This window comes from Alosa alosa, chromosome 4, assembly GCF_017589495.1.
Source record: "Alosa alosa isolate M-15738 ecotype Scorff River chromosome 4, AALO_Geno_1.1, whole genome shotgun sequence".
NCBI classification, from domain to species: domain Eukaryota; kingdom Metazoa; phylum Chordata; class Actinopteri; order Clupeiformes; family Clupeidae; genus Alosa; species Alosa alosa.
The window spans coordinates 835,869-863,227 of NC_063192.1; the positions used below are offsets into that span (position 1 = coordinate 835,869).

At 36.8% G+C, this 27,359-nt stretch overlaps 1 protein-coding gene across 1 annotated transcript in view; it reads left to right on the plus strand.

Moving 5' to 3' along the window:
- The window catches only part of LOC125293832, a 37,255-nt gene extending 29,075 nt beyond the window's left edge, over nucleotides 1-8,180 (plus strand). The window contains exon 5 of the mRNA XM_048241977.1: nucleotides 7,493-8,180. Coding sequence (XP_048097934.1) covers nucleotides 7,493-7,515 — 23 coding nt within the window. The 3' untranslated portion in view covers nucleotides 7,516-8,180. The remainder of the gene's footprint in view (nucleotides 1-7,492) is intronic.
- Nucleotides 8,181-27,359: the final 19,179 nt, after the last annotated feature.

The window sequence follows — 27,359 nt, forward strand, 5'->3', positions numbered from 1 at the left end:
ATAGTTAAACTTCCTTACCCTAACCCCAACCCTTACCCCAACCCCAATCTTGGGTTTTTGGATGGTATAAAGGAAACCCTGATACTCACCTTCTTATTTTACTGGAGGTCCTCCTGGAGATCTGTCCATATGGCACCTGCAAAAGAGAAAAGTCACATTAGTTAACACACAGGAAAAACCTATTTGGGTACCTGTAAAAGAGAAAACACACATTAGTCAACATACTGGAAACTAATCATAGGCATGCATAACATAAATACATACTTACCTCATTCTGAGCCCATAAGCCACTTGGGAGATTCAAAGATTTGTGTGCCAGTGCATTCTGGCTACTTTTCAGCAGCCAGAGCTGGTTCCCCTAACCATAACTCTAAACCTAACCCTAATCCTAACCCTAACTTGTTATGACAAAAACCTTATGTCACTTAATAACAGAAGCGTTATGTCATGTCACATTTATGACTTGTTTATGACACGTTCATGACAGTGTCATGTCACTCTTATGTCAACACTGTCAAGTAAAGTGTAACCAAAGTTGTTTTTTTCTCGTTTCAGCTTTGCATCGGGTTCGCTGTCAGGATTTTCCGATAATGAATCTTGTGATGCTGATATTGAATTTTAATTTCTGCGCGTGTAAGCTGTGCTTGAAGTTAGCTGTGACAGACTAGCCTAACGTTACTGGTTTTCATAGTTTTAACCACAAAGCCTGTCTACCTTAGGCCTACTAATAGACCACACTATTCCACACTGATCCTCCCATTCTTTATTAATGCAGTCATAAAGAATGTGGAATATTGTATTAGTCTTGCACATAATATTGAGCTGAATATTTAGTGGAAATAGCCTACTGTAGCATTGTGCTGATAGATAAAAAGTTGCCTATTTAAAGGCGCAGTCCGAACGAACATCACTAACCACTAGGGGTGAGCGATATGGACAAAAAATAATATCTTGATATTTTTTGTGATTTTGACGATAACGATAATTAGTCGATATCCTTTTAAAAAAATCTGTAAAGTCTGAGTTACTTTACAGCTCATTATTTATGAATATCATCAATACAATAATAACCTAACCTTGTGACTAACCTAACTGTGACCAAATCAACCAATGCATTGTCACTCTATGACACATTTCCAATTCTGCCCCCACTTGTGTGTGAGGCAATGACATGGTCTAGCCAGCTACATTAGAGAAGATGAATAGGCCTGACAGTTTCCCAAGAGAAAGTAGGCCACGGCTGCCCATAGGATTCACTGTAAAACTAAGCAGACCAACAGTGTACATCTCTGTTATTTCCTTTGATGTTTTGTTTAAGAGCAATCATGCAGACTAGCATTCCAAGTTACAGAATAGAAACTAATGTGTTAGCTTATGGCTAATGTATATGAGAAATCCCATAAAGATGTTAACGGTTAGCATAATCGATAAACGTATTTAGAGCGAACTTCAGTCCATTTGCAAAAGGGTTACATTAGAAGAGTTCTTTGTTTACAACTGACTATCAAAATACTCAAAGGCTAATGTTTTCTCGCCATATAATACCGTGTAGGAAAAAACGTGACTGTCTCATCAATGCTACTTGAACAGAAGTAGCTGCACAAAATCCCAAGTATGTCTCGCTGCACAAAATAAACATTAGTCGTGCATGTGACAACTGGACCCACTAGCGATCATGTGACACTTGCTCTGCTGCAGCAAGGGGCTTCTCTCGCATACACCTTCTGGATTTAGTGAATGTATGGGGTTTCAATGTGTGATTTCGAGTGTTTTTCCCCCATAAGTAATTTAAATACTCGATAATGTCAATTTGCACATCGTTAAAACAACAATCATGATATTATCGCAGACGATATATATCGCCCACCCCTACTAACCACTAACATCAACGAACATCACTAACCACTCGGTGAGTTGCACAGTTTTGAAAACGAACTTTAAGGGTTGTTTTAAAGACATGTTTGTGCATGCCTGTAGCCAGCCACTCTGAAGCAGTCAAAGGCGATTCTAAACGAGTCAAAAAGTCAAGAAGGGACCCATAGCCAACATTTCTGTGTCCACCATTCTAGTTCAAACAAAGCAGAAAAGCGACTCAAAGTGCTAAATGCTGCAGTGTTTCCCATACATTGACTAATCTGTGGCGGGGCGCCACGAAATAAAAATCGACCGCCACAGATTAATATTCTATGTTTAATTTAATTTAATTTAATTTAATTTAATTTAATTTAATTTAAATTAAATATAAGGTCAAATCCTTGCATTGCCATTGAGCTGTTTTTTTTACGACGCCAGCCTTTCCTTGCCCCCAGCTCTCTCTCAGAGCCCGCTGCCACTCCTCTGCATGTGCATTTAACAAAATATTCACGATTGTTGAAGGATTGTTGTTGCCACATAGAAGCATTGCATAGAAGACGCCTGGCTAAATTGCTATTAAACCGCTTTAGCATCGTGACCATGCTGTGCAAATTTGTTCAAAACTGCTGCATTGAATTGAACTCTGCTAAGGTCTTATCACAACATAGTAGGCTACATTGAAGAGACTAAACTAAGTTAAGTTATGAAATCAAGCAGTATCTCAAAGCTAACGTTAGAATACTGTTTGGATGTCGAATTTAGCATGCTTAGCCTACTTACAGCTGCTTGTCAATTTCGTTGAAGGGCTCATTTTATTGACTCTGAATGTTTGCAAAATCCCGATGTAAATGGAAAAGTGTTTTCCAAAATTCAAAAGTGCTTGTCCCAAGGAGAAGTATGTGAACCTTTATTTTAACTATTTAGAAAACGTTATGAATTGCATCCACACATCAGCAGCCTTTCAACTGTGTTACAATTGCAGGGGTTCCCTCAAACGTCATAAAGTGACAGGCACTCAATTAGACCTATACACTACCAAGACGATCTTAATACCAATTCTGTGGGAAACACTGTACTGGAATTATCCTTTAAATAAAGGTATTCACCAAACGGCATTGTGTTAATTTGATGACTAAGGTTGATTAACTAGCATGCTCACTTGATCTGACTAATCCATCAGCTGTTTTCCAGAGAAAAAAACGGAACAATGAACCTTGAATTCACATGAAATTTCTGCACAGCGCTGTGTCCATCTCCACACCCATTACTCTCAGTAGTATATCTCACAAACTCTTCTCTTCTCTAATTTGTTTAGGAAACCTATTCAATATAAATAATGGGAATTCCCTCAAATTAATTGTGAAATTTGCAAGGTGTCCTTAAATATATTGTGCAAAAAGTGTTAATGTAGATGAGCATTTACCAAATAAGATAATGAGATTTTCTGGTCATTCTTACATGAGTTCTTAGATAAAAAATCATGCATAATTTTTGAGCAGTAATATAATTTTCCAACAGCATTGTTCTAGAAGTTGTATGCATTTCATTACTTGTTAGTGTACTTGCATAACATTCATATGAATAACATTCATATTGTAAACAAAACCACACAGACAGCCTTTTAGTCTTTCATAATTGTATTGTAGCTTCAATAAACAGTTGTACATTTACTAAAAATGATTGCAACCAGTATTTATGTCAGGGCACACTGAGCCAGGACTGGGAGGCTTTATTCCAAATGGTGGTTGACACACAGGAAGCGACCAGGGAGCTGTACAATCTAACTATATGTCTGAAAACGCCCTAAACATGTTTGAAAAGCTATACCCATGGTTTCGTGAATTGAATTTCTTGGAACAGCAGAAGCAATGCTACGTATTATTCTTTGAAAAACTATTCAGATCAGATGTGCAGCAGTATTGAGATTTTAAAGGCTGATGTAATAGCCTACTGTAAACTGTGACACATTCCATTTAAAGGTATTGCTCAACACCATTGGTCGGCTTTAACCAAATCTTTCACTTTGAGCATGCTCTCCTGTTACCGCCGGGAGAATATGATCTCAAACTCATAGTGTATTTGTTTACATGCATCAGACAGTGCTGTTGTGACAATCACATTTCCTCTGAGATTAATAAAGTATTTCTCATTTTATTTTTATTTTTTTAGGTTTGGCATGGCATCACCTGTGATTTTTCTTTTTTTTTCCTGAGAGGGTGACTTGTGAGCTTCAGGGTCATTTGACTTGGAATGACCCACTAGCGCTTCAAAAAGGGAACATTTGGAATGACAAACCAACTATCTTTTCAGAGTGGCACATTATGTTTGGAGCACTGAAATTACTACTGTATAAATGCATTTGTAATCCAGTTGTGTAATCTTTAAACAGTCATATGAAGTGACTGGATAACTCTGGACATAAGCAGTGTAGTACAGAAGCAGAATTGAAATGTACTACAGCACATTACTTACAGCTGTGAAAGGTGGAAATAATGCAGAATTTTAATTTAGGTAATTTCATTTCAATTTAATTTAATTGAATTATCTTAATCTTACAGTAGTTTCTAACATCATACCTAAACAGCCATATTTTCATGTCCACCATATTCATGTTTTAATTGGAATAATGACAATGTTTTGATTGTGTATGAGTCATGTAAAGACCTTATTCCAGTTGCAATTAAGATCATAAAAAAAACCTGAATAGGACCCCTAGCATATTTTAACTGGAATATTGGGGCATGTACACACATTAGTCGTAAAATGCCCCTTTCAGAATATAACATTACGACTGAGCATGATCATGCAAGGATGTTGCTCTGTCTTTTGGCAAACAACGAAAAGCGTGGCTAAAAGTTTGCCCTTTTAGAGTGAAGATGGTCAATTTATGCATATACAATGGATGAAAAACATTGCTAGATTTGTTGAAAAGGTGCAGATTTCATAGCATTTACAATATTTATACCATAAGATCACTTTAAATAGTTAAGCCAAGAATTTTTCATTTGTTGTACATCACATCACATATTTGGCTTTTACCTGATTCAAGTAATCCAGGATAGGCTGTTTTCATATGGCATAGCCTATTCTTGATTACTTGTTTCAGGAACTTGCTGGAAGCAGCAGCCCACAGTATGGAACACTGGAGGATCTGATAATGGAGGAGAAGTCTGATAATATTTGTCTTGATCCTGAGAGTATGTCATTTATTTAACAGAGTTTGAACTGTTCCCTATGCTACTATAACATCTGTAAGGTAGAACAGTGCACGTTAAATATGTTGAGGAAGGAGCACATTAAAGTAATATACAAATGTTGTAGTTTTCATGGTCATGATTTTGGCATTTAGTTGGATTGGACTAGCCTGATGAGCCAGACCAGGGGTGTCAAACTCAAATTAGGTAGTGGGCCGGATTTGTTGGAATGAGACCTAGTGGGGGGCCGTTATTGTCATGGTCATTATCATTTTTCTGCATGGGTATCAGTGTTGTTTGATTATATCACTTATGAGCAAACAAGTACACAATAATGTACTGCTGTGCTGTCATATACCAGTACGGCTCTTTCTCTCTTGAAATGCCCTACTTCCATGTTAGTTTTTCTGCTTCTTCCTTCCTGAGGATGGTTTGTAGTGCTAGGTTTATTCAATTTATCATATCATAGAGATATTGATTATAACAAATTGTTGAAGACAACTGGATGTGAATATCTTTTTTTCTAACTAGAAAAGCATTTCCTGAAGAAAATACAGTGCATGAAAATGCAAAAATATGATGTAAAATATCATACAGAGTAAAAACAAACTATATTGGTTGCTAAGTAGATGAGGTTTAATATAGTTGGAATGACTGAACAGTTAAATAGGTGGATACTTTAAATGGTTAAATTATTTAGGTAGATAGTTGACGATAACTGACAGTTGGAATGGCTCTAATGTTTGCAAATATGTTTACAAAGATAATAATGTTAACCAAGTTACTATGCTAACTAGCATGTTAACAATGTTAAAATGTTAACTATGCTAACCATGTGACTTAGCTAACCTAGCTAATAATTTTTAGTAGGCATGCTAACTATGCTAACCATGTGTCTTAGCTAATCATTTTTAGCAGTTATGCTAATTAACATGCTAACTATGTTAACCATATGACTTAGCTAACTTAGCTAATCATTTTTAGCAGTTATGTTAACTATGCTAACCATATGACTTAGCTAACTTAGCTGATCATTTTTAGTAGTTATGCTAACTAGCATGCTAACCATGTTACTTAACTAACTTAGCTAATCATTTTTAGCAGTTTTGCTAAAAATGTTAGCAATGCTAACTATGCTAACCATGTTACTTAGCTAACTTACCTAATAATTTTTAACAGTTTTGCTAAAAATGTTAACCATGCTTACAATGCTAACATGCTAACTATGCTAACCATGTTAACTAGCTACAGTGGGTAGGAGTCATAGTTGATGACAAGTAACAGTTACAATGGCTGAACAGTTAAAAAGTTCAGTAGTTTAAAGGGTTAAATTGTTTAACAGTGAAATATTGTAGTGAGGACTTTTATTTTGATTTTTGGCAGAGGAAGCAGTTGAACAGGATGTGTAGTCTTAATAGGGCCAGTTTGTATGCTTAAAGCCTGAGACTGGCAGTTGATCCAGGTGGCCGGAACACCTGCCATAGGATTCTAATTGCTTAACGGCTCTATTGTGATGTCATCAGCCAATGTTAAGTCTATGGAGAAATGTTGAGTAGTTTTTAATTAATAGTTTAAAAAGTATAAAAGTTACAAAGATGAAAAATACATTGCCCGGGTGTCCTAAGTAAGATCTATGTGACAAAGTTTGAATGAAGTTTCTACGTTAAGCGGTTGAAGCTGCATTAATTGCGTTAGAAGAAGAAGCCTAGGAAGAACAGTACAGTGCATGAAAATGCACTGTACTGTTCTTCCAAGGCTTCTTATTACAGTGCATGAAAATGCACTGTACTGTTCTTCCTAGGCTTCTTATTACAGTGCATGAAAAGTGCATGTCTTTTTGGCACCGGAGTAGCCCATTGACTCAGATGTGATGTGATCAGGTAAGAGGTTTGGAACAAAAATGGCAATGCTGCTTTGCGATTGTTGGACTTTTATTTTGACAAGTTGTTGTCGTTCCGTCTTCCACATTCATGAAAGGTTTGGTATGAATGTTGAGTCATGTCTCATGAAACAGTCATGAATGCTTTATGTGCAGTTTATGACAGCTGCTATGAATGTGTTATGAACTCACCCGTCAAGTAAAGTGTTACCAGTAGGTCTACATCGTAATCTGTAGAAAAAATGTGGATGACAGACCTAGCAAGCTGTATAAACTATTGTAGTTGGTTATCAAGATACTGTACATAATATCAGAATGGTCCATCCTTAAGACTCAGTTGATGATTTTCAACAGCAACAACACACCCTTTTCCTACCAACTATCCTTAAACTGAAATGAATAAAACACAAAATGTTGCTTTGTTTGCAATACTATAGGCTAGTATATTTAACTACCATTACAAATTTATGGTGCAACAATCTCACTTAAATATCTAAGTTGTATTGAACAATTGTACACATTCCTTGTTTTTGGTATAACTAACTTGTTTGCTTTTGTCTTTTAGGTTCCAGACCAGTGTGGTGGTGACCATGTATTACATTTCGTGTGTGCCTGTCTGTGTGCATATCCTGCCAACCATACATCGCTGACATTAACCCTTAAAGGAGTACGGAATGTTGAGAAATGAACATTCTAAAGAATATCTGGGTTCATTGAATTCAACATAGAATTTTAGAACCTTCAATTGTTGCGGAACTTAGAATGTTCAAAAACGTACACCTTTAAGGGTTAACACTTACATTCATTCCTAAAAACATGTGACCATATCTCAACATATCTGCACATACCTTTGAACTATAGACGTAGATCTGAGATCTACACTGAGACATTCTGAGTATTATATTGTTGCAGGAGGACTATGCCGACAACTATATGAAGCATGCATACATTTGAATCATGTGCTGTGACATCTGTGAAACTTAGCTATGTTGTTAGACCTCTGTTTTTAGACCTGAGCTGTGCTGTGTGAAAATTAAGATTCTAACCTAAGTTCTGTCTAAAACTGATCATCTGAAGGGCTGAATCTTGTTCTTCAGTCTATATCACCATCAAAAGTGACCTATTTATTACAATTAACTGAGACCTCTAGCTCTTGCTGCCATTTCAGAATTACCACTGATAAATAGATCTGTCTTAGGATAATATGATTGGCATTATCAAGTTCTGTATATATATATATACACACACACAACTGTGACTTTTTTTTTTACTTCAAGCTTACATTGGTTGTTAAGTGTTCATTAGTGTATTCTGAGTATCATTCTGCTGTATTAAAAAAAAGAATGTTGATCAATATTGAATTAACAATTTATTTTTACTGACTGTCATATACTCTAAGCTAACATCTAATCAAGTGGTTTTCAAGAATACTGGACACGTCTATGTAATCTGAATAATCATACTGTAAGTAATTTAATGTTATACACAGCAGCTTTTTTACATTTACATGCAATGGTAATTCCCTGGAATTGCATTTTCTAGTTACAGTGCATGAAAATGCACTGTACTGTTATTCCAAGGCTTTTTACAGTCATGCACTGTACTGTTCTTCCTAGGCAACTTATTACAGTGCATGAAAATGCACTGTACTGTTCTTCCAAGGCAACATCAACAACTTATTATTATTCCGCTTACCACTTTTTCCGTACACTATTTCTCTTGAACAGAAACTTCATTCAAACTTTGTAACGTAGGTATTCAAATGGACAAAGCTGCTATGTCTTTTCAACTTTGAAACTTTTATACTTTTTAAACTTAGCTTACTTAGTTTAAGAAAAACTTTTTAAAAATCCCCATAGACTTAACATTGCCGATTGTGACATCATAATACGGCCGTTAAGCAATTAGAATCCTATGGCCGGTGTTCAGGCCACCTGCAGCCTCAGGCTTTAAGCATACAATCTGGGTCAATTAAGGCTACACATCCTATTGAACTGTTTCCTCTGCCCAAAACTGTTTAAAAATAAAAGTCCTCACTACAATAATCCACTGTTAAACAATGTAACCCATTAAACTATATTCAACTTTTAAACGGTCTACTTTTAAACTATCATTAAACTATCTATCTATTAAACTAGCTGTCTATCAACAACTTTTAAACTATCTACATTCAACTTTTAAACAGTCTACTTTTAAACTATGATTAAACTATCTATTAAACTAGCTGTCTATCAACAACTTTTAACTTGTCATCTACTATGTCAACACTTGTCATCAACTATGACTCCTACCCACTGTAGCTAGTTAGCATGATTAGCTAGGTTAACTAAGTCACATGGTTAACATAGTTAGCATGTTAGCATTGTTAGCATGCTAGTTAGCATAACTACTAAAAATGATTAGCTATGTTAGCTAAGTCACATGGTTAGCATGCTAGTTAGCGTAGTTAGCATAACTACTAAAAATGATTAGCTAGATTAGCTAAGTCACATGACTAGCATAGTTAACATGCTATTTAGCATAGTTAACATAACTGCTAAAAATGATTAGCTAGGTTAGCTAAGTCACATGGTTAGCATAGTTAGCATGTTAACATTGTCAGAGCCATTCCAACTTTCAGTTATCGTCAAATATCTACTTATACACAGCCATTAAACTATTTGAATATCAACATTCAATAAACTGCTAGAAAACGTTAGCTAAGTAGCATGGTTAAATGGTATAAAATATTAGCTAAGTAGCATGGTTAGCATAGTTAAAAATCTTAGCATAACTGCTAGCAAACATTAGAGCCATTCCAACTTTCAGTTATCGTCAAATATCTACCTATACACAGCCATTAAACTATTTGAATATCAACATTCATTAAACTGCTAGAAAACGTTAGCTAAGTAGCATGGTTAGCAGGTTAGCATTACTAGCACTGCTATAAAACATTAGCTAAGTAGCATGGTTAGCATAGTTAAAAATCTTAGCATAACTGCTAGCAAACATTAGAGCCATTCCAACTTTCAGTTATCGTCAAATATCTACCTATACACAGCCATTAAACTATTTGAATATCAACATTCATTCAACTTCCAGTCTGTCAACAACTTTTAAACTATATTCAACTTTTAAACGGTCTACTTTTAAACTATCATTAAACTATCTATCTATTAAACTAGCTGTCTATCAACAACTTTTAAACTATCTACATTCAACTTTTAAACAGTCTACTTTTAAACTATGATTAAACTATCTATTAAACTAGCTGTCTATCAACAACTTTTAACTTGTCATCTACTATGTCAACACTTGTCATCAACTATGACTCCTACCCACTGTAGCTAGTTAGCATGATTAGCTAGGTTAACTAAGTCACATGGTTAACATAGTTAGCATGTTAAGATTGTTAGCATGCTAGTTAGCATAACTACTAAAAATGATTAGCTATGTTAGCTAAGTCACATGGTTAAGATGCTAGTTAAGCGAAGTTAGCATAACTACTAAAAATGATTAGCTAGATTAGCTAAGTCACATGACTAGCATAGTTAACATGCTATTTAGCATAGTTAACATAACTGCTAAAAATGATTAGCTAGGTTAGCTAAGTCACATGGTTAGCATAGTTAGCATGTTAACATTGTCAGAGCCATTCCAACTTTCTCAGTTATCGTCAAATATCTACTTATACACAGCCATTAAACTATTTGAATATCAACATTCAATAAACTGCTAGAAAACGTTAGCTAAGTAGCATGGTTAAATGGTATAAAATATTAGCTAAGTAAAGATGGTTAGCATAGTTAAAAAATCTTAGCATAACTGCTAGCAAACATTAGAGCCATTCCAACTTTCAGTTATCACAAATATCTACCTATACACAGCCATTAAACTATTTGAATATCAACATTCATTAAACTGCTAGAAAACGTTAGCTAGTAAAGCATGGTTAGCAGGTTAGCATTACTAGCACTGCTATAAAACATTAGCTAAGTAGCATGGTTAGCATAGTTAAAATCTTAGCATAACTGCTAGCAAACATTAGAGCCATTCCAACTTTCAGTTATCACAAATATCTACCTATACACAGCCATTAAACTATTTGAATATCAACATTCATTCAACTTCCAGTCTGTCAACAACTTTTAAACTATTTACCTTCAACTTTTAAACGGTCTACTTTTAAACTATCATTAAACTATCTATTAAACTAGCTGTCTATCAACAACTTTTAAACTATCTACTGTCTATCAACAACTTTTAAACTATCTACATTCAGCTTTTAAACAGTCTACTTTTAAACTATCAACTTTTATTAATCTATGCAACCACCATGTCTATCCTAGCATCACCGTAGTAACCATCTGTATATTATCTGTTTTAACTATACATGATATTTTACATCACAACTTTAGCATTTTCATGCACTGGTAATTCCTTGGAATTGCATTTCTAGTTCTTATTACAGTGCATGAAAATGCACTGTACTGTTCTTCCTAGGCAACAACTTCTTCTTCTTCTTCTTATTCCGCTTACCACTTTTTCTGTACGCTATTTCTCTTGAACAGTTTAACTTAGAAACTTCATTCAACTTTGTAACGTAGGTATTCAAATGGACGAAGCTGCTATGTCTTTTCAACTTTGAAACTTTTATACTTTTTAAACTATTAAAGAAAAACTTTTTAAAAATCCCCATAGACTTAACATTGCCGACAGACATCATAATACGGCCGTTAAGCAATTAGAATCCTATGGCAGGTGTTCAGGCCACCTGGATCAACTGCCAGTCTCAGGCTTTAAGCATACAAACTGGCCCTATTAAGACTACACATCCTGTTCCTCTGCTGCTTCCTCTGCCAAAAACTGTTTCAAAATAAGTCCTCACTACAACATTTCACTGTTAAACAATTTAACCTTTTAACCCTTAGCAGACCGCGCCGAACATTCCATTTTTTCATACTCGATGGCCTTATGGCACAAAAAGGCTTATTGTGTGGTTATGCTACATGACAGAGATGATTTACCCACCATTATAATCAGGAGAAATAGCCCTTTCAAATGGTATAAAATATAATTAATAATTTTGAGGAGAACACGCATATTATTTTAAAAATATCTTTAAAATTCAACCCCAAAAACACAAAACTATCAGTTTGTCAAGATTAATCTCATTTTCCCCAATTTCTGTTGTAGATAGAGAAAAACTTAGAGTGTATGGGAGATTCACAATTTTGTCCTCTACTCAGTGATAAAAACAGAATCAATGCATCACCTTTTGTTCAAAAGTTATGATAAATTTATTAGACCTTTGCAGACGCAACTTAAACATTCCGCTTTTTTTCATACTTGATGCCCTTGTGAGACAAAAGGCTTTTATTGTGTGGCCATGCTACATGACAGAGATAAGATATACCCACCATTGTAATCAGGAGAACTAGCCCTTTAAAATGGTACATATCATAGTTAATAAGTTTGAGGGTAACACACATTGTTTTTAAACAATACCTTCAAAATTCAACATCAAAAAACACGAAAATATCAATTTGTCAAGATGAATCTTACTTTTCACCTAATGTCTATTGTAGATATAGTGTGTGAAAGATAGACAGTGTTGTGTTGTCCTCAGTGAAAAAAACAGAATCAATTTATCCCCTTTGGTTCAGAAGTTATGATTAATTTACTCATAACTGCAAGTCGCAGTAACAAGTAGAATTTTTTTTTTTTTTTTTTTTTTTTTTTTTTTTATTTGCAAACATCATTGACATTACAGAAAATGCAACACTACGACATGCACATGAATACTACATACGACAAACAGACGTACATTACATAAACACATACTGTAACTTAACAAGACATCACATTGACTTGGCTTCCACAAACATAACACAACATAACATTAATAACAGAAAGGCTAAGGATGATTTTAGGCCCAGGATGATTACAGATATGATTATCAGGGATGAAATTGATGACCGGAATGAAAAGAAGGGGGATGGGGCGGGGGGGTGCGGATGGTAGCTCTAAGAGTGTGAATGAGGTGGTGTTGGGATGGGGTGGGGATGGGGGTGAGGGGTAGTGAGTATGTGAGGATGTATGTGTGTGTGTGTGTGTGTGTGCGCATATGTATAAGGCTGGTTTGCTGTTGGGCCAGGAGGAGAGAAGCTGGAACATAGAGAGGGAGAGAGGGAGGGTTTCAGGAGAGGAGTTGTAATTATTCTATTAATGATAAGTATAATAATAGGAATAACTGATTGCCTGGTTGATTGCCTGACTGATTGCCAACCTGGGCACCCATTAATGGCCACAGTTCCACCCAGCCCCTGCAGTTATACTGCGACGAGCTGACAGAGGGGAGGACCTGCGTGCCACCCATCGCCTCAGGCCCCCAGCATATGCACACATCCCCCACTACCACGACCAACCACACCTCGCCCCCAGACCTTCACCCAACACGCCACTCTTGACCTAAATATGTACAGTATGTGAATGGCTAGGTTGAGGGGTCTATCTAGAATGTAGCATTAAAAGAAGTGGGCATGCATGGTGAATATCTGTCAGGATTTCCCCATGCACACCACACTTACCCCTGTGTAAGATGTATGCCTCAACAATGTGTGCATTAAAATAAGTGAGGCATGCAGATAGACACCTGATGAGGCATCTACCTGCACTCCACTCTTACCCTAGCCTGTTTTGTAGTTTTTTGTTTATGTATGTCACCTAACATGTAGTGCGATTAAAAGAGAGTAAAAGCGTGCTGTGTGCTTCCAGGACAAGGCGTGTGCATGAGCTGCATGAGGAGGGTGCACACCGGGGCCCAGGGCCAATAGATAACCCACAGGACCCAACCAATGCCAAAACCACACAGCTAACCAGGGGACCGAGTCTCCCAAGCCATCCAATGGGGCCCGGCAGAATAACGATGGGAGAGGCAGAGAGAAAGAGTGAAATTAGTAAAGTTATCAGAGAATGTAAATAAAAGGGGAGGGAAAGAAGGGATGCTATTTATATTACTACTACTACTACTACTACTACTACTAATAATAATAATAATAATAATAATAATAATAATAGTTCCAGCTACCCTCCCCTGCCTAGTGTTCGATGATATGTGTATCTGTTGATGAAGTGTGTTATGATCGTGTGGAGATGGAACTCAGGCAAAGAGGGTCAGGACTGTAAGTAGGTGATAAAGGGGTACCAAGGAGAGGTTGTATCCTGAGTATTGATTAAGTTTGTAGTTGATAGGTTTTCTAATGATATATAGTCTGTTAACAAGTTTTTCCAATGAGTGATGTGAGCTTTTTTCTTAGATTTCCAGTTCATGAGGATTGTTTTCTTGGCGATAGTCAGCGCTACCAGTAGTGTTTTATTGCCGGAGTTGCTTAAATTGACTGTGGATGTATCACCAAGTATGCATAAGGAAGGGATGCTGGGATGTGACAGCCAAAGATGGAAAGAGAGATTTTGTGACACTCACCCAGAAGTGGTTGATTGGAGTGCAATGCCAAACCGCATGAATGTATGTATCTGGGTTATTTTGTGTGCAGTGAGTGCAAAGATCCGAGCCAAACCCCATTTTTGCCAATTTATGTGCAGTGAAGTGGAATCTGTGAAGAACCTTGTATTGTATTAGTTGTAGATTACTATTCTTTGTCATGAGGTAGATGTTTTTGCACATTTTGGTCCAGAAGTCGGCACCGGGAGTAATTGATAAGTCTGATTCCCATTTGTGATATGGCAGGCCAATTGTTTTTCTGAACAAGATATAATTTTGTAAATTTGGGAGAGTATTTTTTTGGGAGAGGGAATATTAAGCAGCTCTGAGATTGGTGGGGGAATGTCAAGGTTAGCTGTCTGGATGTTAATTTTTCCTAGGATAGATGATTTAATTTGCAGGTATTGTAAGAAGTGTTTACTCGATGCCGTGCTTCTGGACCAAACAGGAAAAATGAGGCCAGATTATTGTCTTGAAGAATGTGTTGAAGGTGAGTGATGCCCCTTCCCATCCATGTGTGAAAGTTAAGTGTTTTTATTGACGGTGAAATCTGGGTTATTCCAAATCGGGTGCGAATTGATGGTGCTATAGGTGAATCAGTGATGTGGTAGAATCTCCACCAGGCTGTCAGAGTAGCTGAAATTGTTGGGGCTTTGAAGGATGGATGTTTTTGACCGACTGACTGCAGAAAGGGAGATCTGAGATTTTAATTTCTTTACAGATTGTTTGTTCTAGGTCTAACCAGGTGTTGTCTGAGGGGGTGGGGTGTAGCCATTTGTGGATGAAGTGGAGCTGGTTGGCCAGGGCATAGTGCTGGAAGTGTGGGGCCTCTAGTCCTCCCATTGCTTTTGGTTTTGGAGAGTGGCGAAGTTTGATCCTTGGGGTCTTATCTTTCCAGTAGAATTTAGTGATTAATGAATCGAGAGACTTAAACCAGAGGGTGGTGGGCTGGGTTGGAATCATAGAGAATAGATAGTTTATTTTGGGCAGTATTGTCATTTTGATTACTGAGATTCTGCCCATGATGGATAATGGGAGGTTCTTCCAGCGTTGAAGGTCATCATCTATTGAAGTGAGTAGAGGGAATAATTTAGGCTAAATAAGTCTGACAGCCTGGGGAGACTTTTATCCCTAAGTAAGTGATATAGTTAGTGCAGAGTGGGATAGGTGAAGAGTTGGCTGTCACATCCCAGCTGTTGGGATGTAATGGGAGAACTGCAGATTTATTCCAATTGATTGAGTATTCAGAAATTTTAGAGAATGTGTCAATGAGTTTGATGGTTTCTTCTACCGATGTTGTGGGGTCTTGAAGAAAGAGAAGAATGTCGTCAGCATAAAGGCTGATTTTGTGATGCATATATGGAGTCTGGACACCTTTGATGAGGGGGTTCTGGACGGATGGCAGCTGCTAGGGTTCAATGAAGATTGTAAATAGTGAGGGGGAGAGGGCACCCCTGTCTAGTTCCCCCGTGAAGAGTGAAACTTTGTGATGTTAGTCCATTGGTGATTACTGTGGCTGAAGGAGAGGTATATAGAAGTTTAATCCAGTTAATGAACGACTCCGGAAGCCAAACCTCCCTAATGTGGAAAACAGGAAATTCCAGTTCACCCTATCAAAAGCTTTTTCAAGGCCCAGAGTTGCTATGATGGTATTATCTTGAAAATTTGTAGAGTGATACATTATATTTAACAGTCTGCAGGTGTTGGTGGATGAAATTCTACCTTTAATGAAGCCTGTTTGGTCTGGGTGGATAATGGATGGGGTGACCTCTGCTAATCTGTGTGCTAGCATTTTTGCGATTATCTTATTGTCCACATTGAGGAGAGAAATTGGTCGGTAGCTGGATGGCAATGTTGGGTCCTTATTGGGCTTGAGGAGCAGTGAAATTGAGGCTGTGGTGGAACTAGTTGGAAGACGCCCTTTCTGTTTTGATTCATTAATCATTCTGATGAAAAGTGGAGCTAAGATGGTCCAAAATTGTTTGTAGAACTCAGCAGGAAAGCCATCCGGACCTGGTGCTTTATTATCGGGCATCTGTTTCAGAGCATCAAACAGTTCTTGTTGAGTTATAGGTGATTCTAGGTTTTTTATTTCGGTCTCATTGAGTTGTGGTAATTCGATGCTATTTAGGAAAGAGTCTATGAATTCCTGGTTGGGGTTTATTTCTGAAGAATATAGTTTATTGTAAAACTGGTAAAAAACATGATTTATTTCTTCAGGTGAGCTGGTTAGCTTCCCTGCTGAGTTCTTTATGACCGGGATTGTTGATTTTTCTTTGTTACGTTGGATTTGATTTGCTAAGTATTTACCTGATTTATTGCTATGGTGGAAGTTTTCCTGCCTTAGACGGTGAATCATAAATTGAGTGTGTTTATTGAGTATTTCATTGAGTTTGAATTTATGTTTCCTAAGTTTTGCCTGTGTTTCTTCAGTTGGGTTGCTTGCATTGGTTTCTTCTAACTGTTTAATTTTATTGTTGAGTTCTACTTCCTGTTCTTTTTCCTTCTTTTTTTTGTATACTGAATATGAGATGATTCTTCCTCTGAGTACTGCTTTTCCTGTTTCCCACAGAAGGGAAGGAGATGATTCAGGGGAGCCGTTCATTTCTAGAAAGAATGCCCACTCTCTCCCAACAAAACTGATGAAATTTGGGTCTTGTAAGAGGGATGTATTAAAACGCCATTTGCTAATTGGTCGCTGTTGGTTCGTTATGTTCCATTTAATTGTAACTGGGGCATGATCGCTAATGACTATGGGATGAATAGTTGAATCAGAGATATTTTTCATTATAGAGTTGCTGGTTAGAAAATAATCAATACGGGAATAGGAGTGGTGGACCGGAGAGAAAAAAAGAGTAGCATTTGGAGTCTGGGTGCTGAAGCCGCCAACAATCGCCAAGGCCAGAATCGCCATGAACTGTTTTATTGTTTTTGTGGATTGCCAGATTCGTTTGCTTTTAGAGTGATCAGATCTGTCAAATGTGGGTCTAACACTGTATTAAAGTCGCCTGCAATTATGATGGGACAGCCCGATAGAGTTGAGATGGAGGTGAAGAGGTTCTGAAAGAAAACTGGGTTGTCTGTATTAGGGCAATAAACATTAACAATTGTTACAGGGGTATTGTGAATTGAGATGTTTATGATGACAAAACGTCCTTCTGGGTCTGTGATGGTGGCGTTATGGATGAATGAGATTCTTTTGTTAATCAGAATGCAAACTCCCTTTGTTTTGTATTGTAATGAGATGAGAAAATGTGATTGAATTGTCTTGATTTGATGCGGGTGTAGTCTAATTCTGAGAGATGAGTTTTTGTAGGAGACATATGTCAGCTTTTTAAACTATCCAAATGATTTAAGATTTTCAGCCTCTTTGCCTGAGATCCAATCCCACGGATGTTCCAGGTCAGGAATGTAAGTGTTACCATGTTGTGATTGTACAGTTATGAAAATGTTTGATAAGGTGGGTATTGTGTGTGAGAGTGTGTGCAGGTGTCAGTTAGATAGGAGAGGGGGAAGGGGGGGGGGAGGAATAGGTGTGTAATGGTGTGCGAATGAGATGTAAAGGGTAGGGCTGAGAAGAAATATAGCATATAAAGAGGTAGGAATTTGGTTCTGGAGTGGTGACAGCATGAACATTTCCTGTTTAGCATTGAAAACATACAGATCATAATTTGACTTTAGCCTATAGACATAATAAACAAAAACAGACAGGACACACAAGCAAACATGTATAGACAAAACACCATGAATAACATTAAACATTGAGAGAGCAAAAGAGAATGGGTGGGTAGGGGGAGCAAAAGGAATGAAACATAAGAAGAGAGAAGAGAGAGGTGATCCAAGCATCAGTAGGCAGTGGGTTAGAGAGAGTTGAGGGTGACAATGTTATAATCAAGATGTATGTTGGCATGATGTATGATGTGCTATAGCCAGGTGGTGATATTGGGGTTGCGATACAGAGTTCCATTGACATACAGTTTATCGACTGACAGTGCTGCTCGTTTGCCCTCTTGCCTGAGTTGTTTCATTATGGGCAAGAGGGCTCTTCTTCTTTCCTGTATTACTTGTGGGAATTGGTCGTTTAGTCCGAATGAAGTGCCTTTCAGTTCTTTCCCTTTGCTTTTGATGAGTTCTTTGTGTTTGAAGTGTTCGAACTTGGCGATAATGGAGGAGGTTTTTATTGTCTTTGGAAGTGAGACGGTGTACACGGTGGAAGGTAATCTTGTCAACTGTTTCTGGCGGTAGTTTGAGAGATGACTGCAAGAATTATTTAACTGCTTTCTCTGGTCAGCCGGGTGTATCTTTAGAAGTTGGCAGGGGAATTCGAAAAATGAGGTTATCGCAAGATGCTGCGCACTGGAGGTCTAGGATTGTTTCATTCATGATCCGATTTTCGCTGGTGAGTTGATTAACATGGTCGGATAAGTTTGTAATATTTCCTTTGAGTTCACGGTTTTCTAATGCGAAGTGTGTCGATCTGTGATTGGGAAAATTCGAGGCTGGCTTTAAGTCCTTAATATCTGCGTGCAGATGTTCCAGTATTGCAAGTTTGTTGTTTATGGATTGTAGTAAACTGACCTCGATGGATGTAGAAGTAGCGCTAAAGCGTAGGTGATTCTGGTTCAGTCTCTGTTGAGTAGTCACGAAAAGGCTTCTTGCTGGGTTCAGATGACATAACGTCCAGAATGAAGAGGTTGCCGTTGCAAGTAGAATTTTTAAAGAGTAGGATGTTTTCCTTTCCTGGTTTGACATCTGACCAAAAATACACAGATATAATGGTCATGTAACAAATATAAGATGTTTTACCATAAAAACAAGATGCATAGCTAAATATAGGATGTCTTACTGTACTCTGAGGAGGCAAAATCAATTGTGGGGAGGAAAGATAAAGGCTGAAATAAAGACTAGGCAGGTGGTAACTGCTTCTCCGTGTGCTTCATTCTACTATGAAAACAAGAATAAGAGACACTGGCACATGTGTTAGGTTTTACGAAAAGAGGAAATAAATAATTTTATTTAGATAAGTCTTTAACAATTTCATTAAATAATCAGGAACAACAACTTCAGGTAAATAACATAAACATATGTTTACAAACAAGCAGTAACTATTAGAACTACAAGAATGACAAGACAACAGTATAACAAAGATCAACAAAATAATTTTAACATGATGAACAAAGCATCAATTCATATTATAGCATAACAAAGCATCAATTCACATTCACACATATAAACAATTAAAACATTAGAAGAAATTCAATACATTTAACAACCATACAGCATATATTTCGATACAATATATAATTATCGATATCATTTGCCCTACACATAAGGTGATACACTAACGCCACACACACACACACGCCACAGCTGTGACAACACACACACCACAGATCTGGTGTGAATGCGGCGTTAGTGTGTGTGTGTGTGTGTGTGTGTCTGTCCATCTAAGCCTAGCAGACGATGAGGTGTAAATGCTACTGGAGTTGGTGTCCCTGTCTGTGTTAGAAGGATAGGCAAAGTGTATGCTTTCTACCTGACATGGGACTTGACCAAGCTCAAAATAAAGAAATTGTCAGATAAGAAAATTAGAAATTGAATTACAAATCTAAGCAAACTATTATCACTATAATCCCTGTCATTATTGTTATAAGCAACACTCTTATCACAACCAGAAAATGTGCATACTCCAGTTGGGCTTAACACACACACACACACACACAAACATGCTTACCCATCTGAGGATGATGGGAGATTACTCTCCTCCTCTAGCACATCATTGTCTTCCTCTTCATCCAGAAACTACCCGGCCCATGCCATCGTTGCTATCGTGGGTCCTTGGGTCATGTTTGCCATCAGCAGGCGGCTGCTTTCACCTCAGTTGCACGTGACTTCTCTCCCTCCATCTAAAATAACAAAAATCACAGGTCTGATAGTGAATAGGTTGTTTAGTTTTATTTTACATTACTTCCACATAATCTTAATCACCACCAACCATGACTCTTTTCACTAAAAGTATTTTTGTCACTAAAGGACTCCAATATTGCTTGGAGAGGTAACGTTAGTCTCAGAGCTCACTATAAGTGTTATTGCCTTGGCTAAACTATACATAGCATACCAGCTTACAAGCAAACATTGATTCATGAACATGAGTCAGGAGATATGACAGAAAACATCTAAACAGCGATGCATACACATACACACCGCATACATAGGCTACTGCAGTTGCGTGAAAGACAAAACACCCCCCCTTAGAAAATGATATGTCGACGAAAGTAGGCTTGGGTGTATGAGCTCCCATCATAGTTAGCCAACCAAAAACCTCATAATCGTAGCAGCCAACCTTACAGCCTAAAAGTTAAACAATACTAAGACACATTTCTAACAAATATTCAGTCATGTATTGATGAAAACAGCAGTCAATGAATAAAATCCTTACGTTACACCATCGGTGATCAACACACTCACGTCGGTAACATAACATTAACGTTGTCATTCATGTCAGATGTTTCTATCTAAGTAAGCTAAGCAACTTGGCTACAAAACAACTGTAAATTGTGCTATACATATTACTTAAGGAATGAAAGGTTTATTTGACAATAAAATACCGATTAGGTGTACTTAACATAAAGTTGCCAGTCATGAAGCAGGGGAGTGAACTTTATCACGACCACGCCAAGGACATGTTGCAGCCTCTCCTGATGCTAACGTTACCTAACTTAGCTAGTTTTCTGTATCATCAGATGACAAGCAAGCAATCGTTCAAAATAGAACAAATCGTTAAAGTTTTAGTCCTAGTAGGTCTGTAATCTTGGTTGACATACAGTATAGTAACCCCCAAAAATGACTGAAAATAATGAGTTTACTAAAGATTACAGTGTGCTAAAATACAAGCTGTCATATCAGCTGAAGTGAACACACACACGCATTATGTTACGGCCATGTATACAAGGTGTAATTACCAGGAAAAATAACTTTTAAAAACGATTTTGAAGTAATAACATGGATAACAAGTAGTAATAACATAAAAAGACTTGTTTTTACCTCAGATGATCCAGTAGTTTCTCCTTTGGACGACGTGAAGATCAACGATGCATAGTGCTTCCTGCTGTTTTTCCTCTAGTGGAGGGAGACGTCAACTCTTGATTTTTCCTTCAAGTAGTAAAAGTAATTCGCGCCACAAATCCCTTAACTAATCATATCGCCAGAAAGCCTATGATGTGACGTTTTTGAGGAAGTTTTCATTGATAAAATTGGTTGGGGTATGGCGGAGTTATTAGACTGAACGTCATCGGTACTGGGGTACCGAAATTAGAACGTGCGGTCTGCAAAGGGTTAAACTACTGAACTTTTTAACTGTTCAGCCATTGTAACTGTTACTTGTCATCAACTAGGACTCCTACCCACTGTAGCTAGTTAGCATGGTTAAGATAGTTAAGATGCAAAGCATTGTTAAGATTTTTAACAAAACTGCTAAAAATGATTAGCTAAGTTAGCTAAGTAACATGGTTAGCATAGTTAGCATGCTAGTTAGCATTATTAACAAAACTGCTAAAAATGATTAGCTAAGTTAGCTAAGTAGCATAGTTAGCATGCTAATATGTTAGCATGTTAGTTAGCATTTTTAGCAAAAATGCTAAAAATGATTAGCTATGTTAGCTAAGTAATATGGTTAGCATAGTTAGCATGCTAGTTAACATTTTTAGCAAAACTGCTAAAAATGATTAGCTATGTTAGCTAAGTAATATGGTTAGCATAGTTAGCATGCTAACATGTTAGCATGTTAGTTAACATTTTAAGCAAAACTGCTAAAAATGATTAGCTAAGTAACGTGGTTAGCATGCTAGCATGTTAGCTAGCATTTTTAGCAAAACTGCTAAAAATGATTAGCTAAGTTAGCTAAGTAACATGGTTAGCATAGTTAGCATGCTACTTAACATTTTTAGCAAAACTGCTAAAAATGATTAGCTAAGTTAGTTAAGTAACGTGGTTAGCATAGTTAGGATGCTAGTGTGTTAGCATGCTAGTTAGCATAGTAACTTGGTTAACATTATTATCTTTGTTAACATAGTTAGCATAACTGCTAGCAAACATTAGAGCCACTGTTCAGTCATTGCAACTATATTAAACCTCATCTACTTAGCAACCAATATAGTTTGTTTTTACTCTGTATGATATTTTACATCATATTTTTGCATTTTCATGCACTATATTTCCTTCAGGAAATGCTTTTATAGTTCTTATTCTTCCTTCTAACGCATTTAATGCAGCTTCAACCGTTTAACGTAGAAACTTCATTCAAACTATGTTACGTAGGTCTTACTTAGGACATGGGTGCTATGTATTTTTCAACTTTGTAACTTTTATACTTTTTAAACTATCAAAATTTCCCCATTGACTTAACATTATGATTATGACATCACAATACGGCCGTTAAGCAATTAGAATCCTATGGCAGGTGTTCGGGCCACCTGCATCAACTGCCAGTCTCAGGCTTTAAGCATACAAACTGGCCCTATTAAGACTACACATCCTGTTCAACTGCTTCCTCTGCCAAAAACTAAAATTAAAAATAAAAGTCCTCACTATAATATTTCACTGTTAAACAATTTAACCCTTTAAACTACTGAATTTTTTAACTGTTCAGCCATTGTAACTGTTACTTGTCATCAACTATGACTCCTACCCACTGTAGTTGGTTAGCATGGTTAGCATAGTTAACATGTTAACATTGCTAACATTGTTAGCATTTTTAGCAAAACTGCTAAAAATGATTAGCTAAGTAACATGGTTAGCATAGTTAGCATGCTAGTTAGCATAACTGCTAAAAATGATTAGCTAAGTTAGCTAAGTCACATGGTTAGCATGCTAGCATGTTAGCATGCTAGTTAGCATAGTTAGCATAACTGCTAAAAATGATAAGTGAAGTTAGCTAAGTCACATGGTTAGCATAGTTAGCATGCTAACATGTTAGCATGTTAGTTAGCATAGTTAGCATAACTGTTAAAAATGATTAGCGAAGTTAGCTAAGTCACATGATTAACATAATTAGCATGTTAGCATGTTAGTTAGCATAACTAATAAAAATGAAGTCATATGGTTAGCATAGTTAACATTTTAACATTGTTTACATGCTAGTTAGTATAGTAACTTGGTTAGCATTATTATCTTTGTTAACATAGTTAGTATAACTGCTAGCAAACATTGGAGCCATTCCAACTGTTAGTTATCGTCAACTATCTGCCTAAATAATTTAACCATTTCAATTATCAACCTATTTAACTGTTCAGTCATTCCAACTATATTAAACCTTATCTACCAAGCAAATAATTTAACCATATGAACTCATCATATTTTTGCATTTTCATGCACTGTATTTCCTTCAGGAAATGCTTTTCTAGTTCTTATTACAAGTGCATGAAAATGCACTGTACTGTTATTCCAAGGCTTTTTCTTCTTCTTCTTCTTCTTCTTCTTCTAACGCAGTTAATGCAGCTTAAACCGTGTAACGTAGAAACTTCATTCAAACTATGTTACGTAGGTCTTACTTAGGACATGTGGGCTTTGTATTTTTCAACTTTGTAACTTTTATACTTTTTAAACTATTAATTAAAAACTAGTCAAAATTTCCCCATAGACTTAACATGGGCTGATGACATCACAATAGAGCCGTTAAGCAATTAGAATCCTATGGCAGGTGTTCGGGCCACCTGGACCAACTGCCAGTCTCAGGCTTTAAGCATACAAACTGGCCCTATTAAGACTACACATCCTGTTCAACTGCTTCCTCTGCCAAAAACTGTTTCAAAATAAAAGTCCTCACTACAATATTTCACTGTTAAACAATTTAACGCTTTAAACTACTGAACTTTTTAACTGTTCAGCCATTGTAACTGTTACTTGTCATCAACTATGACTCCTACCCACTGTAGCTAGTTAGCTAAGTTAGCTAAGTAACATGGTTAGCATAGCTAGCATGTTAGCACGCTAGTTAGCATTTTTAGCAAAACTGCTAAAAATGATTAGTTAAGTTAGCTAAGTCACATGGTTAACATAGTTAGCATGCTAGCATGTTAGCATGCTAGTTAGCATTTTTAGCAAAACTGCTAAAAATGATTAGCTAAGTTAGCTAAGTCACATGGTTAGCATAGTTAGCATGTTAGCATGCTAGTTAGCATTTTAGCAAAACTACTTATAATGATTAGCTAAGTTAGCTAAGTCACATGGTTAGAAAGTTAGCATGCTAGCATGTTAGCATCTTTAGTTAGCATTTTAGCAAAACTGCTAAAATGATTAGCTAAGTTAGCTAAGTCACATGATTAACATACTTAGCATTTTAACATTGTTAGCATGCTAGTTAGCATACTTGGTTAACATTATTATCTTTGTTAACATAGTTAGCATAACTGCTAGCAAACATTAGAGCCATTCCAAGTGTCAGTTATCGTCAACTATCTACCTAAATAATTTAACCATTTAAACTATCTACTTATTTAACTGTTCAGTCATTCCAACTATATTAAACCTCATCTACCTAGCAACCAATATAGTTTGTTTTTACTCTGTATGATATTTTACATCATATTTTTGCATTTTCATGCACTGTATTTCCTTCAGGAAATGCTTTTCTAGTTATTTTTCTTCTTCTAGCAGTTAATGCAGCTTCAACCGTTTAGCATTAGAAACTTCATTCAAACTATGTTGCGTAGGTCTTACTTAGGACATGTGGGCTTTGTATTTTTCAGCTTTTTAACTTTTATACTTTTTAAACTATTAATTAAAAACTACTCAAAATTTCCCCATAGACTTAACATGGGCTGATGACATCACAATGGACTAATTAACTTGATTTGCACCTGTATCATCTTCCAGCTGCTCATCTAGGCCCCATCAAAGAATCAGTTCAACTGATTGCACCTGTATCAACTGCTTTCTACTGAACTAGACCAACTCTCTCTGTGTTTCTCCATTCTACAAGGATATGACACATTTAATCTAACTTTCTATCCATTCATCCTCTTCAAACCATTCACTCATCCACCCATTAAACTATCCATCAACATCCATTAAACAATCTGCCTATCAACATCCATTCAACTTTCTGTCTATCAACATCCATTACACTATCTACCAGAGGTGGGACCAAGTCACTGTTTGGCAAGTCACAAGTAAGTCCCAAGTCTTAGCAGTCAAGTCCAAGTCAAGTCCCAAGTAAATACAGAGAAGGGCAAGTCGAGTCCAAGTCCAAGTCACATCAAAGCCAAGTCGAGTCCAAGTCCAAGTCCCAATCTTTTTCAAGTCCTGAACAAGTCATCAGGTACTCTTCACTTAATAATGCCATTATTAGACTATCGATCATAATTTTAGCACTTCCATCTAATCCACAGTATTTTTTTTATAAATACAGATTAAAATATGTTCAATGTTTTCTTTTACGACATTTGCATGTGCATACCTGAGTAATCTGTACAAAACGGATAGCTACATGACACTCAGCACAGCTGCAAATATATATAATGTTTTTCCAAATTGCGGAGCCCACTGTAAGGATGAGTAATAATTTGACTGATGGTATTTCACTGCGCTAGGCCACAGATTTGCCTGCAAACAATTTATTAGGCTGTCTGCCAGTGGTGACTCATAAGGGAAGCCAAGGTCAACACTTTTATATTATTTAAAAGATAATAATGACAGTAATTTTGTTTTAAAGTATTCATTTCTTAAGAAATACTAGACATTTGATGCTGTTTATCTAATTTGTAAATGGTGCACTGTCACTTTAAGCCCATTGTGTGCCACTGTCCACATGTTCTCATAATGATCTTTTTTTACCAGCTCCGTTCAAATATAGCCTATGGCTAGTCCACAAACTCAAACATTGTTTGTGCCACATGTATAGCACAATATTAACAATGATAAGCATGATATGAAGTTGGCACAAACAGCGTTCATTCCTTTGGAAAGACAAGCATGTATGACATGATGCTCGCTTGACATTTTCTGTTTGCAATTAAAAGTGAATTATGAGCCTGGTAGCAGTAGCCACAGTAGCTGAGTGGAATGCGTTTCAATCGGCATATCATGTGCTTCATGTAAATAAATTATTGAATACTTCAAGACTCACCAGTTCCATTACACAAGGCAAAGACAACTCTTCAGTGCAGCTATGTCATAGTGACCTGGATCTCATAGTTTATAACAGTATAGTAGGCTAGTGAGAACCGGATAAATTCACAATCTCCTCTAATCTCGTATTTGTTGCCTCCACGATTTCTTTTTATATGTTTCTTATATTTAAAAGAAGATATCAATCATCATCAACAATGACAAGCCAGCTGGAACCTACTAGTTTTCTCTCCCTCTCGTGCGTGCTTAGATGTAATTCTCAATTAAATGCAGTAGCCTAGCATAAGTTTAAGTTGGATCTTAATGGAGAGGACTCGAAAAGTATTATCTTTATGTAACATGCTGTTGGTGCTTTTTGACAAACGTTCTCTAACAAGAGTGCAAATCAGTTTGCAGTAAAGCTACTAGTGATTGGCTAAATGTTGGTCCTTCCTCTGTCTCTTGGTGCCCTACACACAGTGTGTAACGCGTGTGGGGGTAGTGGCAGTAGGCTACTGAACTGTGCTCTGGCCGCTTGTCTCCGCTATTTTTAATTATTTTTATTAGTTTTTTATGGGAAAGCGTCTCTGGGTTGACTGGTACACGATCAGGAAATTTTGTTTTTGATTCGAGACATGTCAAGTCATCACAAGTCAAAGAGGCAAAGTCCGAGTCAAGTCTTGAGTGAATAGTATTCAAGTCCAAGTCGAGTCGCAAGTCATGCCGAATTTTATCAAGTCAAGTCTGAAGTCATTAAAATCATGACTCGAGTCTGACTCGAGTCCAAGTCATGTGACTCGAGTCCACATGTCTGCTATCTACATTTTTAAAACTATATACT